Here is a 20895-nt window from a genome sequence, read left to right as displayed (position 1 = left end):
GCATCTCAAACAGCTATCTTTCTACCTTGCCACATTTCCCAGTGGTCTTGGAGATGACCTGGGTGACATAACATGATCCTACAATTTCCGGGGGGGAAGCATCTGTGGCGTTCCAGTTGGACTATTGCAAACAGCCCTACCAGCCTGCCAAGGATACAGCAGCAGTGGCAGTAGCCGCCCCGCCTCCTTCCACACTGGCTCTCCTTCCTGCAAAATATCGGGACTACTGTGATGTATTTGACAAAAAGGAGCCAGACCAGTGGCCCCCCATAGACTTTGCTATTGACTTGCTCCCAGAGGCCCAGCTTCCCTCTGGCTAAATTTACTCACTGTCTGAGCCAGAATTGGCCACTCTAAGGGACTTCCTCAATGTCAACTTGAAGCAGAGGTTCATTCAACCATCAAAATCTACAAGGCAGGGTCCCCTTGCTATTTGTAAAAAAAAAAAAAAAGAGTGGCGAACTCTGCCCTGCCATGATTACAGACAGCTGAATAAAATTACCATCCCCAACAGCTACCCACTTATCAACGAGATGCTGGAGCGGCTGCAAACTGCAAAAATCTATTTCAACCTGGACCTGCGTGGAGCCTACCACCTCGTCAGAATCCAGGAAAAGGATGAGTGGAAAACTGCTTTCAAGATGTGATATCGCCATTTCGAGTACCTGGTCATGCAATTTGGAACATCGAATACCCCAGCAGTCTTCCAGCATTTTATGAATGACATCTTCGAGACTACCTAGATCGCTTTGTGATTGTTTATTTAGAAGACATCCTTATTTACTCTAACTCCTTGGAGCATCATGAGGCGCATGTGAAGGCTGTGTTGAAGAGACTGAGAGAACATCACCTGTATGTCAAGTTGGAGAAGTGTGGGTTTGATTTAACCACTCTGGACTTTCTAGGCTATTGAATTACTCCAACAGGGGTGGAGATGGACCCAGAGAAGATGCACTGTGTGCTCTCCTGGCATCCCCCCAAAACTAAAAAGGACCTACAGTGATTCCTGAGGTTTGTCAATTACTGTTCATTGCTACCTTCACCAACATGACACCCTGATTAATGGACTGCCTTAAGGGTCCTGGTCTATTTCAATGGACTGAGGCTGCCCAACAGGCTTTTAAGCATCTAAAAATGTTGTTCTCCTCAGACCCAATATTACCACATGCCGACCCCCACTGGCCTTTTGTGGTGGAAATGGATGCCTCAGACTAGCCATCGGAGTGGTATTGTTATAGCCCTCCAAGAAAGGAAGAGACCTACATGCTTGTGCATACTTGTCCCGAAAGCTGACTAACTCTGAACAAAACTATACCGTATGTAAGAAGGAGCTACTAGCCATCCATGACACATTCGAAACCTGGTAGCACCTCCTGGAATGATCGTGACATATAGTGGATGTCCACATTGACCACTGGAAACCTTGACAGCCTTCAAACGGCCCGCAAACCGAATCAGTGTCAAGTGCACTGGTCCCAATTCTTCACCAGGTTCCACTTTCATATCACCTACGTCCCCCATGCCCCAAACCGCAGAGCTGAAGCACTTTCCCAAAGCGAGAGTACAATGAAACTCAGCCAGAGCTACCTCTATGTCACAGCATCCTCTTAGACAAGATTGTGGTGGCTGCCTGTCCAGACCCCTGGACCAAAGAGCTACATACTGCTCAGGAACAAGATCTGTTAGCTCAACAACAGGTCCAGGAGCTCCAAGGGCTGCCTTAGGACCGGGCTCCAGGCTTCTCCCAAAGCGGGGTACTCTATCACTACAAGGCCTTGTGCGTGCCCCCTGGTGAGCTTTGGACCAAGGTCCTGCAGCAGTATCACAACACCCCAACTGCAGGGCATTTTGGGGTGTTTAAGACTCTGCAGGCAGTCACACAAGAATTTTGCTGGCCCAGAATAAAGCATGACATTGAGAAATATGTACAGTCTTGTCTAACTTGCATGAGAACCAATCATGCCTCTGGGCGACCAGCCAGGCTGTTAGAGCCTCTACTCACACCCAAAGGGCCTTAGAGAATAGTGACACGGGACTTTATCACAGATCTATTCCCTTCCCAGGGAAATACTACCATTCTGGTGGTAGTTGATGTTTTCAGTAAAATGGCCCATTTCATTCCATGTGCCGGCTTACCATCTGAAAAAGAAACTGCTCAACAATTAATCAAACACATTTCCCAGGCAAGCAGCCTCGTCTTGGACTGGAAACCCCAGTTCACCATCCGTCTTTGGTACGCCCTGTTGGAGCTGCTACAGATTGAGCTATGGCTGTCTTCTGCACACCATTCCCAAACAGATCGGCAAAGAGAAGGTTAATATTGTCCTGGAACAGTACCTGGAACAATAAGTGCAAGAGCTACAGACAATGCAGCAGATGCTACAAGAGCAATTAGCAAGGGCCAAGGCCGCCTTCAAGCGGGTCGCCAACCAGCATTGCCAAACTGGTCCTGAAATACAGGTGGGGGATAGAGTGTGGCTTTCCATGCATTACTTGCCAACCAAACCACTGCTCCTTGCCGTAAGTTAGAAGCTCGACAGGTGGGGCCCTTTGAAGTAGGGACAGAGATCAAGCCGATAGCATACTGCAGATCATGAAACTGAGATAGGTCTGCTCAACTCAGCACAATGTAAGAAGGGTTCTACATTTTTTCTTGGGAGTAGGGCTCCCTCTTCCTTAATCTGGCATTTAGCAGAACTGGTGCCATTTGGAAAAACTGCCTATGATCTGAACAAGTAAATCAGACTTCAGCACAACTAATGCCTAATAGAGAAACACAGTATGAATCTGTCGGACAGATTTACAATGTGAAGCAATCAAAAAGCTAACCTATTTCACTTTTTACAGCCATATCCATCAGCAGAGTTCTGCCTGGGAGCTATGGTGACATCATTACATACAGAACAGTCTCATTGTCCTTTATGAAATTTGTAAAGTGGATTTCTTTTACAAAATTAAATTTGAAAAGGCAGTGGGTTATGTCTCCCTGGTATGTCAGGAAATTATCCCCCCAAAACACACAATAATGGACCAAGTTTCATGTCATTACTGGTTTATATCTTGTGTCTGTAATTAAGAAAGTAACTGACAAGATAAAGATTTCTGTCAAAGAAATCACAGTACATATAAATTGGGGAAAAATTCACATGAGTGATATGATTCAGAAGACCAAAAAAAAAGCATTACAACATTACCATTCAGGAAAATATAATATTAACTACACAATATATAATATAATATTAACTATACAAAATGCTTCCTCTGCCAGTAATGTTTACAACAACCCTATATGCCAGCATTCTCTCCCTTTTTCAGAAGTGGGTGGGGAATCCAGAGCAGATCCTCTCCACTCCTCAGCAATCTCTTATGTTGTACTGCACTTTGTAGCAGGCAATTTCTGCATAAGAAAGGATCCATCAGAAGACCCACTAGCATGCACCAGAGCATGGGGGGAGGGGTCAATAGTTTGGCTATTGGGCCAAGGAAAATACTGCATAGGACTCTGGTAAAAAAAAATTAAAAGTTGAATATAAAGTATCATGAAAATACAAAATGTTGGTGCCCTATCACTGTGATAGGGCTACCAGCTATTTAACTGGTGTTGAAAACAGAACATTTCCTGGACACACCTGTAGTGAATCTAAGAAAGTGAGCCTATGCTTTCTAAACACATCTGCTTTGAAAGAAGCCCTGAGTTCACACAGAATTCTAGTGACAAACCTAATCAGGATCAATTACTAGAAAATAAAAATGTATGTGGGCAACATGGCAAAACATCATGGAAGAGAATTAAGAACATAAGAACATAAGAAGAGCCTGCTGGATCAGGCCAGTGGCCCATCTAGTCCAGCATCCTGTTCTCACAGTGGCCAACCAGGTGCCTGGGGGAAGCCCGCAAGCAGGACCCGAGTGCAAGAACACTCTCCCCTCCTGAGGCTTCCAGCAACTGGTTTTCAGAAGCATGCTGCCTCTGACTAGGGTGGCAGAGCACAGCCATCATGGCTAGTAGCCATTGATAGCCCTGTCCTCCATGAATTTGTCTAATCTTTTTTTAAAGCCATCCAAGCTGGTGGCCATTACTGCATCTTGTGGGAGCAAATTCCATAGTTTAACTATGCACTGAGTAAAGAAGTACTTCCTTTTGTCTGTCCTGAATCTTCCAACATTCAGCTTCTTTGAATGTCCACGAGTTCTAGTATTATGAGAGAGGGAGAAGAACTTTTCTCTATCCACTTTCTCAATGCCATGCATAATTTTATACACTTCTATCATGTCTCCTCTGACCCGCCTTTTCTCTAAACTAAAAAGCCCCAAATGCTGCAACCCTTCCTCGTAAGGGAGTCGCTCCATCCCCTTGATCATTCTGGTTGCCCTCTTCTGAACCTTTTCCAACTCTATAATATCCTTTTTGAGATGAGGCGACCAGAACTGTACACAGTATTCCAAATGCGGCCGCACCATAGATTTATACAACGGCATTATGATATCGGCTGTTTTATTTTCAATACCTTTCCTAATTATTGCTAGTATGGAATTTGCCTTTTTCACAGCTGCCGCACACTGGGTCGACATTTTCATCGTGCTGTCCACTACAACCCCGAGGTCTCTCTCCTGGTCGGTCACCGCCAGTTCAGACCCCATGAGCGTATATGTGAAATTCAGATTTTTTGCTCCAATATGCATAATTTTACACTTGTTTATATTGAATTGCATTTGCCATTTTTCCACCCATTCACTCAGTTTGGAGAGGTCTTTTTGGAGCTCTTCGCAATTCCTTTTTGTTTTAACAACCCTGAACAATTTAGTGTCGTCAGCAAACTTGGCCACTTCATTGCTCACTCCTAATTCTAGGTCATTAATGAACAAGTTGAAAAGTACAGGTCCCAATACCGATCCTTGAGGGACTCCACTTTCTACAGCCCTCCATTGGGAGAACTGTCCGTTTATTCCTACTCTCTGCTTTCTGCTTCTTAACCAATTCCTTATCCACAAGAGGACCTCTCCTCTTATTCCATGACTGCTAAGCTTCCTCAGAAGCCTTTGGTGAGGTACCTTGTCAAACGCTTTTTGAAAGTCTAAGTACACTATGTCCACTGGATCACCTCTATGTATATGCTTGTTGACACTCTCAAAGAATTCTAATAGGTTACTGAGACAGGACTTTCCCTTGCAGAAGCCATGCTGGCTCTGCTTCAGCAAGGCTTGTTCTTCTATGTGCTTAGTTAACCTAGCTTTAATAATACTTTCTACCAGTTTTCCAGGGACAGAAGTTAAACTAACTGGCCTGTAATTTCCGGGATCCCCTCTGGATCCCTTTTTGAAGATTGGCGTTACATTTGCCACTTTCCAGTCCTCAGGCACGGAGGAGGACCCGAGGGACAAGTTACATATTTTAGTTAGCAGATCAGCAATTTCACCTTTGAGTTCTTTGAGAACTCTCGGGTGGATGCCATCCGGGCCCGGTGATTTGTCAGTTTTTATATTGTCCATTAAGCTTAGAACTTCCTCTCTCGTTACCACTATTTGTCTTAGTTCCTCAGAATCCCTTCCTGCAAATGTTAGTTCAGGTTCAGGGATCTGCCCTATATCTTCCACTGTGAAGACAGATGCAAAGAATTCATTTAGCTTCTCTGCAATCTCCTTATCGTTCTTTAGTACACCTTTGACTCCCTTATCATCCAAGGGTCCAATTGTCTCCCTAGATGGTCTCCTGCTTTGAATGTATTTATAGATTTTTTTGTTGTTGGTTTTTATGTTCTTAGCAATGTGCTCCTCAAATTCTTTTTTAGCATCCCTTATTGTCTTCTTGCATTTCTTTTGCCAGAGTTTGTGTTCTTTTTTATTTTCTTCATTCGGACAAGGCTTCCATTTTCTGAAGGAAGACTTTTTGCCTCTAAGAGCTTCCTTGACTTTGCTCGTTAACCATGCTGGCATCTTCTTGGCCCTGGCGGTACCTTTTCTGATCTGCGGTATGCACTCCAGTTGAGCTTCTAATATAGTGTTTTTAAACAACTTCCAAGCATTTTCGAGTGATGTAACCCTCTGGACTTTGTTTTTCAGCTTTCTTTTTACCAATCCCCTCATTTTTGTGAAGTTTCCTCTTTTGAAGTCAAATGTGACCGTGTTGGATTTTCTTGGCAATTGGCCAGTTACATGTATGTTTAATTTAATAGCACTGTGGTCACTGCTCCCAATCGGTTCAACAACACTTACATCTCGCACCAGGTCCCGGTCCCCGCTGAGGATTAAGTCCAGGGTTGCCGTCCCTCTGGTCGGTTCCATGACCAACTGATCTAGGGAATAGTCATTTAGAATATCTAGAAACTTTGCTTCTTTGTCATGACTGGAACACATATGCAGCCAGTCTATGTCCGGGTAGTTGAAGTCACCCATTACTACCACATTTCCTAGTTTGGATGCTTCCTCAATTTCATATCTCATCTCAAGGTCTCCCTGAGCATTTTGATCAGGGGGACGATAGATCGTTCCCAGTATTAAGTCCCTCCTGGGGCACGGTATCACCACCCACAACGATTCTGTGGAGGAGTCTGCCTCTTTTGGGGTTTCGAGCTTGCTGGATTCAATGCCTTCTTTCACGTATAGAGCAACTCCGCCACCAATACGTCCTTCCCTGTCCTTCCGATATAGTTTATATCCAGGGATAACCGTATCCCACTGGTTTTCTCCATTCCACCAGGTCTCCGTTATGCTCACTATATCAATGCTCGTCTCTAAGACCAAGCACTCCAGTTCTCCCATCTTGGTTCGGAGGCTCCTAGCATTAGCGTACAGGCACTTGTAAGCAGTGTCTCTCTTCAAGTGTCTTTGGCACTTGTGGTTAGGCCTGTGGTAATTAAATAAACAAGTGGGAGAACTTCTAGGTCTTGGAGCTATTTAATTTTTATTTTATTTATTCAATTTATTAGTCCCTAATAACAACTGTTTTCAGGCCAATATACAATTCATAGACCTAGTGTATGCTTCCTGATGACGGCAATTTGCAAAGGGCTCCAGTAATATATTCATACCACCTGGACCCTGGCTCTTGCAGCCATATTCAGTATCAATTGAAACTTCTGCACCATTTTCAAAGGCAGTCCTACAAACAACACATAGCAGTAATCTAAATGGTAGGTTATGATGGCATGTATCAGTGAAGCCATGCTCTCTCTGTTGACCATTGAACCGCACTGTCACTGAGTCTGTTTTCCATCAAGTCTGAAAAACTGTAACTAGGGGGAGTTATGTCTTTGCCCAGTCTTGGAACGGACTGCCAAGGCCGTTGCTATGGTAACCATTGCGATAGACTGGGAAAAGTTCTAGCAGCTATCTGTGTTAAGCTGTGTCTTCTGTGTATTGCCTCTGAACTGAGAGGTTGTCTTCTGTGTTTACCTTTGGAGAGAGATGTACCAGAAGGGGGGTGACTGAAGAAACTCTACATGTATTTACTCTTAAGCCTTTGGCCATAATGTCTTAATAAAGACTCTTAACATGATCTAATGCTCTGAAGAAGTTTCTTGCTCAACTTAACTCCAACGTAATGTATGCTGTTTCACGCATCAACGCACACACGTCAACACTCTCTACCCTAAGGTGGCACTTCAACCCAGAGGGGCCAATTGTGCCTCTGATGACAAAGACAGATCATTGAGCAACTCCAGGTTCTGGGCCTGAACCTTTGGGAGAGTGCAACCCCTTCTAGGACAGGCTGAACACCACTCACCTGGGTAGATGAGCCACCCACTAATAGGAACTCCATATTGCCTGGAATAAACTTCAGTTAATTGGCCCTCATCCAGTCCACATCCAGTCAGGCAATAATGTAGCCTTGGATCGACTGACAGACCTCCCACCTTTTAATAAAATATTGGGAGTCACTGGATTAAAGTTACAGAAGAACAAGAGCTTGGCACAAGACTACAGGAGAATTTTGTTAGGACAAAATTCCAGAAATAATTTTGTATGTTTTGTGTGTTGCATACATTTGACCAGAAATTTAGAAGCAAATAAACATTCATTTATTTGAGGCAATTGTACACTTGATCATTTTGTGTGTGCATGTATGTGCATGTATAGAGTACAAAATTATCCCAAACAAGTCATGACCACAATTCAAGGTCAGAGTTTTTTAAACAATCATTTTACTGTGTGCTAAGGTTAACTGTAACTTATTTTAGTTTGTTTTCAGAAAGCAGTATATATATTTTATATGCAGTACCAGAAACTTCTGATCTACTTGGGTTATATATTGTGGTTTTGGTGATTAGCACACTGATGCTGATATTAACTCATGTTAATATAGGTGATGGTGATGGTTACTAAACAACCTATAATCTTGATATAATAATAGGTTTCACATTCTGTACATAATCTTAGAGGATACATAATGAGGATATCATGTTATTTTCAGTATTTAACAAGGGTCAGAATTCTAGCTGGATGAAAGATTCAGGCTAGGTACCCTGGTTAACTAAAATAGGTCTAAAAAGTATAGATCTATAAGGCATGTACAGATTCTCAAAGACTGGGGCTCTTATTTTGATCTATGAAAGGAATGCAGTCTGCATATATTTCCTGAGCACATCTCAAGAGTGGAGATCACTTCTAAGGTCACTCAACTGGGCAAGGAAGAAGTTTCTCTAGGAAACTAGGCAGGAAAGGTTTATAAAAGATGTATGTTTTTTCTCCCATGCCATAAAATACTCAATACTTGTATGCATGGACAAATGGGCTAGAAATTCTTTTTTTGAGTTGAGGGTTACCAAATTTTTATGCACACACAAAAGGTCCAAGATCACCATACCTCTTACCAAGTATTTCTGCAGAAATACTGGTGCCAAATATTTTAGCCTTTGTCCAGCATTCTTACATATTAACAATTACCACAACCTCCAAATAGAGCTCAATATCACATTTCAAAGGCTCTATTCTTGAAATTCAGTCAAGTGATTTTTAGGATGTTAAACATTAAACAGTGTGAATAATCCTGTAACACAGATTCTGTTTTCCTTTCCAGAAGTCAATCAGGTTGCACCTTAAAACCTTATAATGACAGCCGGTGTAACACAGCAGCTAAAGATAAACTAATAGTGCAATCCTAATCATGTCTACTCAGAAGAAAGACCTATGGAATTCAATGGGGTTTACTCCCAGGAAGTGGGATAGGACTGCAGCCTAAATCTGGAAGTAAGTTGAATCCCACCTCTACTATTAATTTATTAGGTGCTTTAGGCAGACCACTCTCTCTGTTTATGTATTTATTTACCTTACCAGATTATTGTAAGAATTTAACATATGTAATATATATGAAGCACTGTAAGCCCTCAAAAGTGCTCTATAAATTATGAGCAGTGTGACTGATAATGAGAATTATATACCACTAAGAGAAAAAGAGATATTTTCAAGCCAGACCTTGCAGATTCAATCCTCAGAGCAGTTTCATAACTTTTTTTAAAAAATGAATTATTCAAAATATACCACGCAAGCCATACTTCATTCAACCAAGCCACGAATATAGCCAGCCTACAAAAAAAGCACTCTTTTACTAGCCCACTTACTCATTTTGTGGCTTCAAAGCAAAAACAAAAGATGAGCCAACCTTCTCCATCTCCTGAAGGCAGTTCTAAAAATAAAAATGGAAGAAGCAGGAAAATCACTGTGCCAGCCTAGTTTATTCTTTGTTACAGCTCACCGTTCGTCTGAAGAGAACCAGAAGCCAGGGTTCAGCAGATGTGCTAAAGCTAACCTTAGCTCAGCCCAGCCCAGTACAGCAGCAGCAGCCAAAAAGATTTGGGAGGAGCAAAGCGGTTGCCAGACCCTCTCTGGGAGCCTGTGCATTCGCCATCATTTTGCTTAGAGTACAAATCAGGCACTATCATTGAAAGATATGGAATAAAATAGACTGTATGTGGAACATAAATAATAAAAAGTAGGCATCTCAGGTACCCCTAACAGAGGCTGCTGCCCTGGAAAAGGTCCTATCACAACTCATCTAATCTTCAGAAGTGGTTGTAGACTGAGAAGAGCCTCAGATCATAATGTGAATGGACAGGTTGGTAAGGGAGAAAGGAGTCCTCCAGATATCCTAATCCCAGGTCACTTAGAGCTTTGTACATCAAACTAACATCCTGAATTGCAAGGAGTCAGTGCAGATGTTTCAGTACAAGGAAAGTATCTTCTACACTGTATAATCCGGTGAAGCAGAATTCAGTCCCAATAAGAATCAGATTCTTATAAAGACATAAAAAGATGAGATGACTGATGAAAAAATCATTTTTACCTCTCTGCTTCAATGCACACACTTATTATTGTTAAAAGCTATCACTTGTAAGAGCCGGAGCCAAACTTGTAAGGATTCTATTACCAGGATAATTAGGTAACTCACCCATTATTATTGCCTAACAGCAGATTAGCAGGAGGTGTTTAGAAAACAAGTTTATTATTGGCAAGAAAAGAGCTAACTTATTGCCATGCTGCATTTGCTTCAGTTACAGTTAAGACACAATGGTTGTATTCAGAACTATAAACCAAAAGTGGCTAGGCGTTTTAAGTCCAAGAGCCACATTCAAGGTTGGCCAACCCTCTGAGGGCCACATGGCAGCAGTAGTCAAAGTTTCTGCTTCACTCACACGCACAACCAACACTCACCACACAAAAACTGACACATGCCATATTACAGAAACATACACTCACCACAGATATAGAACATGTTGGAATGGGAGACAACAACGCTTATAGCTAAGTACCTGAACCGGGAGGGGGGGTGATAGTCAGAAAAAGTAATCTATGTGTTCCTCTCACTGACTCTTTTGTAACTAAGGAAGCTGCCTTGTCTACTTAGGATTTTTTGTGCCTCTCTTCTCCCATCTTCACAGATTGCTTTCTCCTTTGTTCTCCGTCCATGTGTAAGGACGTGCCATCGTGAGCCCCCACCCAGAGATGGCTTTGTATGCCTTTACCAGTGGTCTGAACAGATTTTGTTGCAACTGCTGTGAGACACTGCTGAACACAAATGCACCCAGATACAGTACATATACACTCACTCAGGCATACATCACACTCATTCCCATTTCCACCCAACCCAGCACTGTGATGGGAAGGATAATTGCTACCTCTGCTCTTCAGGGATTAGTTTTAAGGACTGTCATCCCCACTGCAGTGCTGAACCTCTCCTCCCAGACCAGCACTGCAATGCAGAGGAAGATGAAGGCTGGTGGGCAACTTAAAAGGGTTTGGCAGTCCTGTTCAGGCCAGCACGCAACGTTCACCACTCCTAACTGTGGTTAATCTTAACTAAGGCTAGTTGAAATAAGTCAGTTTCATCAACTATGGTTTGAGATTGGGTTGTTTCCAATAACCACAGATCCACATCCCTCCTCACAACTGTGCCAGAGGAGGAGAGACAGCATGCAAGCCCAAGGCTCACAGCAGTTAATTCTCATAACAAACCAACCCAATGAAAGGTAGAGAAGGAATCTATGTTAATCCACTAGCTAAAGCATCAATTTGATCCTCTGCTTTATTCATTTCAGTATACCAGCTGCTTAACAATATAATTATAAAGATGGGTCATGTTCACTTTCAGTAGATGCCATTCTGCACATGGCACTAAAGATCCGATTACAAAACAATCACATGGAAGTTTATACAAAGACAAGTTTGTTACCCAACAGGCAACTTTTTTAGTTTAAATTAGACACAAGTGAAATTCCACCTATCCTCATTCCTATCTACTAGTAATCAAGAGATCAACAATTCTCTACTAGAGGACTTCCGGGAAGGGTGACTTAGCCTGTGCCTGCTTTTGAGACGGGCTCCTGCCTCAAAAGAAGCTTATTCAGATATATCAGTCAGTTTTTTCTTTTTTTTTTGACTGATTAAACTTCTCCCGGGTAGGGAGAAACGAAGAGATTAACCTCAAAGCCTATTTTTGTTGGGACGACCAGATCTCATTAATTTATGGGACGAGGTCCAGCCGACGAAGGTGGGACGGATTTTCAACAGCAAGCTCTATCTGTTAAAGCGAACGTTCATCTTATCTTCTAAGAGAGAACGCACTAACAGGCAAGCACCCTTCTTTCTATATTTTTCTTTTACTTGACTTAAATTGTTGCTGTTTAAAAGAGATTTGCCAGATTGATCAGTTTTTGACATCTCACTGGGGAGCCATAACTTCTCTCTGCTACGCACTAATTAATAGCTTATCTCTGTTTTTGTTGCAAAAAGCTGTCCTGGATTTGCATTCTAAAGATATACACAGAAGAGGGATTTCTATTCCAGATTTTTATTTTGAAAAATATTATACTGTTTTGAGACTACTCTCTTTTTGGTCTATTTTATTTTGACGAATCTGTTTCTTGACGATTGCCATTAATTGTTTCGATCCTGGGAACTGCATTTTGTTTACTTAACTATTGGAGAGATAAGGCTGTCTGCTCTGTTTATACTGTGATGTCACCAAGTTTGGAGTATTAACCCAATTGTTGCTGAAATAAGAAGTGGTTTTCCTATATTTTTCTTTTAAAATGGCAATTAAGAAAGTGGCTGAAAATCTGGAAATAACTATGTTTCAGAAAATAATGGATGAGATTGAGATAATGAAAATTGAATTGAGTAAAATGAAGCAGGAGATTAAAGATATAAGGGTCCCTGTGAGAGAGGTGACCCTGGAAGGGGTCCCTGTGAGAGAGGTGACCCCGGAGATTGGAACAGGGGTCCCTGTGAGAGAGGAGACCCTGGAGACTGGAATAGGGGTCCCTGTGAGAGAGGAGATCCCGGAGATTGGAACCAACGTGGAACAGGAACAAGATTTGGAGTCTATGGACTTTAGAAATAAAATCTATTGTTTGGAACTCAATGTTATCTCTGAAGAAATGAATGAAGATTTTAGAGATAAAGTTATCAATGGCATGGATAATCTTCTGGACTGGAATGATGTGATGGAGCCCAATATAGAGAAAATCTATGGAATTAACTGCAGCCATGTGACAATGGAAAAACTTTTAAGAGATGACCCAGTGTATTTTGAAAAAAAGAACAGAGATATGATTTTACAGCAGTATTTCAGCAACCTATTCAGAATGGATGGCAAGAAAATATTTGGGATAGAGGTAATTCCCATCAGACTCTTACTATATGACTATGGCTTTGACAGCAAGATTATTATGGAATACTGATAATGGAAGATTGGATATTGAAATTACTGGACTTAACAAGACTACTGAAGATGGAAGATGGAAAATGGAACTAATAGAGATAATAGAACAATGGCTACTGAAATTATTGAACCTAACAGATTCTGATGTGATGGATTAATTGAAATGTTTATTTTGACTATGGTTATGACAATAAGATTATCATAATTAGTAATGAGATGGATTAATCGATATGCTTATCTGGAAAAAAAAATTGATAGATATATTTCTTAAAGAATTGAAACCTCTCTTTGACTTTTTGTGGAAAGAATAAAGTAATGTTTATGAGATTTGATGATTAAGTAAGATAACTACTGGAGGAAAGTGATTTTATAATATGACTTAAGAGACAGGATTGTTATATATTATAGACTTATAACTGATTTGATCTTTGACAAATGGGAAGTCAATATTTTACTCTTTATTTTTTTATTTTTGTTTTTTTTTTTTCTTTTTTTCTTTTTGTTTAACTATTTTTGATTTTGTTTTTTGTCTTTGAATGTTTTATGATTTTGTCTTGTATGTTTTATGAAAATCTGAATAAAAATTATTGAAAAAAAAAAAAACAATTCTCTACTAGAATCAGATCATGCTCTTTCTGAGGTGCTATGGGATGGTGGGAAGCTGTACACTAAAAAAAAACGTAAGAAACTGTTATGAGGAAAGTGTAGCACTAAGTTCAATGTTATGTACATTTTGGGAAATTATGTGTAAACCTATAGCTCAGATAGGATTCTATTAATTTACTTGAAGCCACAAATGGTGGCTTTTGTTGCAAAGGGTAAAAGGGGGCTTCCATGACTGGCAAGCAGGCAAAACTCATGTGTACTTAAAAGATGGCACAATAATACTATCTACAGTTCAGGTAGGAGAAAGAAGCCCTTAGAAAAGGAATGGGAACCCAGCGGTCCTCCTGAGTTGTTGGACTCCAATTTCCATCAGCCCCAAACATGGTCGATGGTCAACATGGTCAATGGACTCCAGCAACATCTGGAGGTTTACAGGTTCCCCAGCCATGCCTTGTATTAGAATGTTGAGGTGGCCAGAAAGGGCTCTGGTCCGGCCATTAATCACAGGCTACATTACAAGAAGCCTCACATGCTCAGAGAGAAGACAATTCTGTTCTGTTACTGAACTTTGGCCCTGTAACTTTTATTCTTGGAAGACTATATGGAAACCATAAGCTGCTCTGGGCAGAGCCGCCCCAGGCACCAGGAAGCGGGGCAGTTGCCCCTGGCCCCACGCTTTGGGGGGGCCTGTGCTTGGCAGTGTTTTTTTTTACTTTCTTCCCCCCTCCTCAGCCCCTTTGTTGGGGGCTCTGGCGGCTGCCGTTCCCCTGTTTGGGCTCACACATCTCCAGTGAGACGAGCCTTGCTGGGAGTCGGCGGCTGCGGCTCTCCTTGCAACCTTTTCACCCCTTTGCTGCCAGCTCCGTTACTCTCAGGCGGCGGCGGCATTCGTATTTTTAGCGGCCTGACCGGGAGACCGTGGCTGAAAACATGAACAGCTGCTGCCGTCTGGAGCTTAAGGCTGCAAACAGGAGCTGCACGTAAAAAGTAGCAGCAGCTGCTCCCAGCCGCTAAAATTACAAGCCGCCGCCACCACTCAGATAACTTAGCTGTTCTTAGATGTGTTTCACGCTAGCCCTGTGCATCACTGTGCTGTATAATCAGTCCATCTCACTTAAAAAGTAAGAAACTGCAACCATTTGTTTCACTATCATTCTGTGAATACAAATATTTGACTTTCAGTTTGGAGAAAAAGAAATCACAGAAACAAAATGTTTCAAAAAGAACTTAATGCTGGCCTAGATGTTCTTGCTAAACCAGATATTTCTCATGTAGTTAATATATCAATAGGAACAAAATTGACACCAGGTTCTTGAAATTCTAGTGACAATTCTATAGGCAAAACTTAACAATATTATGACATGTGAGGATAAAGCATCACTGTGCTCTACTGAAAAGTATTTGCTACTGAAAAGTATTTTATTTGAATATGGGAAATCCAGGTGCAAACCTTAGTTCAGCCAAGAAAATATACCTTAGCAAAGTCACTTTCTCTTAGCCTTATTCCCTCATCTGTCAAAACAGGGGCACCAGTCACTATTTTCCAAAGGGAATAATGAAGATGATATGTAAATATTATAATTACATATATTCGTAAATAAAATCTCTCTCTCTCTCTCTCTCTCTCTCTCTCTCTCTCTCTCTCTCAATATATATAGAGAGAGGGAAAGAATGTGGGGGGGGCAACTATGCTTTTGCCCCGGGCCCCGCACATGCTAAGGGCGGGCCTGGCTCTGGGGATTTTTTTTTAAAGGAAGATTATGGTACATGGTGTGAATTATAGAAAAGGTCTTAGGGAGCTGAAGTGTAGATCCATGTAGACACTGCCTTGAAGAAAACTAAGCTGATAGTTTTCTTCAAGGCAATGTCTACATGGATCTACACTTCAGCTCCCTAAGACCTTTTCTATAATTCACACCAACACTGTAAACAGGTATTCTGTGTTTTGCTTCTGGTTGCTTCTGGATTATAACGAGTATCTCAGAAACAAAGATGGTTCACTGACAAATGCAACAGAATTTCATTTCCAAAGGACAGTAACTTACTTAATTGAGTTTCTGAAGTGGTCTTCAGCAGGGCTTTTTACAGTACAACTGTTCAGGAGCCACAGGTCTGCTTCTGCAGCATTCTCTGGAAGAGAAAAGTGTACATTCAGGAATGAGAATTTAATCAAGAGGCTCCTAGTGTATAAGACTGGATTTAACCCTTTTAACAGAGGAGTGTAGCTATCAGAAAAATACTAATATGCAACCATGCTTAATCAAAGTTAATATATTAAAAATATATTAACTGACGGCTGCAGCTTGAGGAGGAGGTGCAGCCTGGGGAAAGTCCTAAAGGTTGGCTAGAAGTCTGGAGGACTGCATCTAGCCCTTGGGGATACAGTGTCTCAGGCACAACACCTTGCTCCCCTTATCTTAGCTCATGACCACTCAGCAAAATCTGCACTTGAGCACACCAGATATCTATTTTTCATATGACAACCAAACTTGTAATAAGAGAGATGCATAGAGACCCTGATTTTTCCTGTAGCACTCTCTCAGTGTTTAAATGCAGGTACCTTCTCTCACGCACCACACACAACTCAGGATTTACCTCCTTGTAATACAATAACATGCCAGTGAGTATGGGTGAATATTCCAATCACATGGTTAGAATAGTCACACTTGCCCATAACTTCCTTTGTTCTCTACACAAATACCCATATTTCAAAAGTGTCCCTCATTCTGATGGTTGTTTTCAAAAGAGTCACGGTTATTTTAAAAAAAGAGCCAAGGAGTCACAAACATGACCATGTTTAAATCTCTAATAAAATGCAAGATTTTAGCAGTAGCGTATTTTTATATATATATAATGATAGTGATAGTTTATCACTAACGGTAGGTACAGATTAACAGTAGAAGTGAGGAGATGGTGGTGCCATGGTGAGTGTTTGAATACTCATATATTAGGGTCAGTCACATCAAGCGGAGTTCCCCAAGGATCAGTATTGTGACCTGTGCTTTTATAACTTGTTTATACATGACCTGGAGTCTGGGGTAGGCAATGAGGTAACCAGGTTTGCTGATGATACCAAATTGTTCAAGGTGGTTAAAATAATTGCAAGGGGCTCCTAAAGGATCTCTTCAAACTGTGTGAATCAGCATTAAAATGGCTAATGTGATATAATGTACGCAAGTGTAAAGTGATCCATAATGCTGCAAAAAACTCACTACACATATATGCCGTTGAGGTCTGAAATGATAGTGACTGGACAGGATTGAGACCTTGGAGTCATGGTGGATAACTCGATGAAAATGTTGACCCAGTGTGCAGCAGCTTGAAAAGGACAAGTTCCAAGTTATGGATCATTAGGAAAGGGACCCTGCCAATATTACAATATAATTATACAAAGCAATGGTGCCACTGGAATACTATATCACTTAATGTCAAAAAGGACACTGTAGAGCTCAGAAAGTTTCAAAATAGGGCAACCAAAATAATCAAAGGATTGGTGCACCTTCCATAAGAAGAAAGGTTACAACATTCGGAGTTCTTTAGTTTAGAAAAAAGATGAGGGGAACATGATAGAGGTATATAAGATTACGCATTGTGTAAAGAATGTGGGTAGAGAGTTTTTCTCCCTGTCTCATAATAATAGAATCTGGAAATATTCAATAAAGCTGAATGTAAGATTCAGACAGAAAAAAGAAAGTACTTCTTCATCCAGTGCAGAGTTACAACTAAGAAATTTGCTCCCCCAAGATATATTGACAGCCACCAACTTGGATGGCTTTAAAAGGGGATCACATAAATTCATGGAGAATAAGACTATCAACAATTACTAGTCATGATGGCTATACTACTTCCACTATCTGCGGCAGTATGCCTTTGAATAGAGAGCACTGTTGAGCTTATGTCCTGCTTGCAGGCTTGCCACAGGTATCTGGTTAGCCACTATAGACTAGATGGACCGTTAGTCCAGACCAGCAGGGCTTTCTTTCTATGTTTTTATGTCATGGCTCACCCTTGTCAGGAAAATGTCTACTTGTCTGTGTCCCTTTGTACAAAATGAGGAAAGAGTATACAATGAATGCACGGTGGGACAGCTACACTGAGAAGTTGGGGGGGGGAGTTAACAAAACCTTCTGGTTCTTATCAAGCAAAGGAGCTGGGTAAAAGACACAAACAGCTTTTCCAGACTATTTCTCCTGAGACCATCTTTTTTTTTTTTTACATAGATAGCAACATAAATTAAAAGAACATTTTCCATTTCACAGGGGTAGTTTTTTTTTAACAGTGTACTTTAACCCTCAAACATGCATATAACTTATCCCTCCACCTTGCCCCATGCTTTAAGAAATATTTTTGGAATTCAGTAACTTGGAGAAATTTGCATAACTGAAAGCTGGTAAGTGTAATATGTAGCTGTATATGGGGTATATATTGGTGTGAGCTCTAAAACATGAGAATACATTTGTGGCAATTATCCTGTACTAGTACTATTTTAATGTCAGCTCTTTTTAGATCAATACTTATACATTGTTTTTAAGGATTAAGATGACGAACTATTGAGTTGTTCAAAAAATACTAGATACCTTATGCTCTAGTCCTAAAATATTTGCCACCACAAACAGCATTTCGGCAAGCTATATTGGTTTCAAGGAACCCAACAATACTACTAAGTTAGCACTGTTCAGATTACAGACAACTCAAAACAATGACTTAGCTTAAGTTTGCCTTCTCCAAGGAACAAATATTGTACAAACCACAAGATTTATCATGCATTTGTGAAATACCACCAACACCAAAGAAATTCAAAAGGTCATGGAAACTTCTGAACAATCCAAACATAACATAAGGTTCTGAACAGCACAAATTGTCACAATTATGCAATAAAAACCAGGGAAATTTGGTAAACTCTGAGTAAGCAATATAGATATCCACAGAAAGGACCAAAATATTTACACTTTTGTTTTCAAGCTAGCATTTCTGTTTATATCATTGCTCCTTTAAGACTCTAGATATTGGCATGTGCACCCTTCACACCCTTAAATAGTATTGGCATCAGCAGGGAGGCGGGAGAGAATAGACAGCAGATGAACTGGTTTGACCAGGTTCAGGCAAAACAGACAGTATAAGTGAGCATGGAATAACCCAGTGAGAACAAACAGAGCCCACCATAGCCCTGTTTTCAACCAGTTAGGTCAGAGGTTGCCAACCCTTTTGAGCCTGTAGGCAGATTTGTAATTTTGAGAGAGTGCCATGGCCACTCCCACCTCCCAATTGCTTCTCCCTCAGCCCCAACAGAAATAAAGAAAACACATACATATAATATTTTGCTTTTCCAAAGAGATCCAAGTAAAAGTTGGATCCAATAAAATTAAAATGAATCCTCTTGAATTTGTATGAGTTTACATGAGCTCCCCCACCCATCAACTTAAACCTTATACATTAAAACCATGCTACTAGAGCCAGTGTGGCGTACTGGTTAAGGTGATGGACTACGACCTGGGAGACCACGGTTTGAATCCCCACACAGCCATGAAACTCACTGGGTGACCTTGGGCCAGTCACTGCCTCTCAGCCTCATGAAAACCCTATTAATAGGGTCGCCATAAGTCAGAATTGACTTGAAGGCAGTACATTTACATTTTACTAGACTGCTCAGTAAAAATCACAGATCCAGTGCTTGCCAACACCCCCAAAAATACTGATCCAAAACTGGATTCAAATTATTTTTACATAGGATGATAAAACCACCATATAATCTCAGAACACATCTGTAGACACAGGTAACCTATGGTGGTTTGAAGGAGATTCCTTGTAAAACTTATGATGATCCATAAAGATCCATGATTTGAATCCATGTTTTAGTGCCTCAGCAGTTCCAGGAAGCATTTGATTCATGGTTTTTACAGTTTAGTCAACAGAGATTCAGACAAATACAATCTGTGATTTGATGGTAGGTATTAATGAAAAAGTAATTCAGTTTCAAGAGAATTCATTCATTTTCATTCATGCATATCCTGCCCTTCCTCCCAGTAGGAGCTCAGGGCAGCATTTACATTTACCATTTTACTAGATTCAACTTCTTTCTTACCCTCTTTCTCTTGTGGCTCTCTGCTTTCTCTCTCTCTCCCATCTCCTCCACCCAGTCTCCCAGATCACTCCCCTTCACCTCTTACCTTCTTGGTTTCTCTGTTTTCTGTTCAGCTGCTCAGGTCATGATCTGAGTCTTGAAAAGCAAACAGAGCTGAAAGGGGGGGAAGTAACCTCCCTCACCACCTCATAATGGAGGGAGAGCTCGGAGGTTTTGCAAGCACCAGGCAAAGTTCTCAATGGTGCCCACTGTGCCTACAGGCTTCAGTGACCCCAGAGTTACTCCCTGTGCATCACCATTTTCAGGCTCCCATCTCAAACATCTTCACTTATCACACAAATGCATCCTCAAAAGACCAGTCAAATTTAAAGATATGCAGAAATTAGGATGTGAAAGTAATACAGCATTACACTGCTTCCCTAGTGAGGAAGGCAAAAGCTAGTTGGGCTATGTCTCCCTAAAATGAGTGAGCCTCCTCAATTTCCCATAAGTTTCTTTCAATCTTTTCTTTTTTTCATTTCTTAAATCCACATCCCTTGCAACACAAGGAGGACTTAACTTGATGACCTGTTTGATGACTTCAGAGAACACCTGCCGCCTCTCCAGTTTTTGGTTTCTTTCATTTTAGTTCCTGCCATTTGCTTTTTCATAGCTCCTAACTTCCTATCCAATGTTCTTTCCAAGTTGCTCTTTGCTCTAAACCCTCAGGTTACAGTAACTATTCTTACATGGGCCTTCTTTCCCCATTACTCCATTCCGTACTATCTTTATACAGAAAATCACACTCCCCAATCAATACTATCTGCAAGAAGGAATGTCAACATAGAGAGGAACTGCTGCTTGATTTCCTATATACAGAAATTAGTACAGCCATGTGGAAGAGGGACACTGGGAAGTAGCAACCACATTTCTCCAGTAACATGAACAGACCAGGAACTGTTGTTGACAGTGCAGCACAACACAGATACCCCCAGTCAGCTGTTCTAGTTACTAGCAAGGATTGACTAGCTTTATTCTATTGACATGGAGAAAAGGAGTAGTTTACAAGACA

At 41.1% G+C, this 20895-nt stretch overlaps 1 protein-coding gene across 5 annotated transcripts in view; it reads right to left on the bottom strand.

Moving 5' to 3' along the window:
* The window catches only part of CDKAL1 (CDK5 regulatory subunit associated protein 1 like 1), a 521195-nt gene that overhangs the window by 400464 nt on the left and 99836 nt on the right, over positions 1–20895 (bottom strand). For all 5 annotated transcript variants that reach the window (XM_061593247.1, XM_061593227.1, XM_061593237.1 and 2 more), the window contains one exon: positions 15808–15892. In XM_061593247.1, coding sequence (XP_061449231.1) covers positions 15808–15892 — 85 coding nt within the window. The remainder of the gene's footprint in view (positions 1–15807; positions 15893–20895) is intronic.

The sequence above is a fragment of the Rhineura floridana genome, chromosome 1 (assembly GCF_030035675.1).
Source record: "Rhineura floridana isolate rRhiFlo1 chromosome 1, rRhiFlo1.hap2, whole genome shotgun sequence".
Lineage (NCBI taxonomy): Eukaryota > Metazoa > Chordata > Lepidosauria > Squamata > Rhineuridae > Rhineura > Rhineura floridana.
This window is presented reverse-complemented; position numbering and strand designations above follow the sequence as displayed.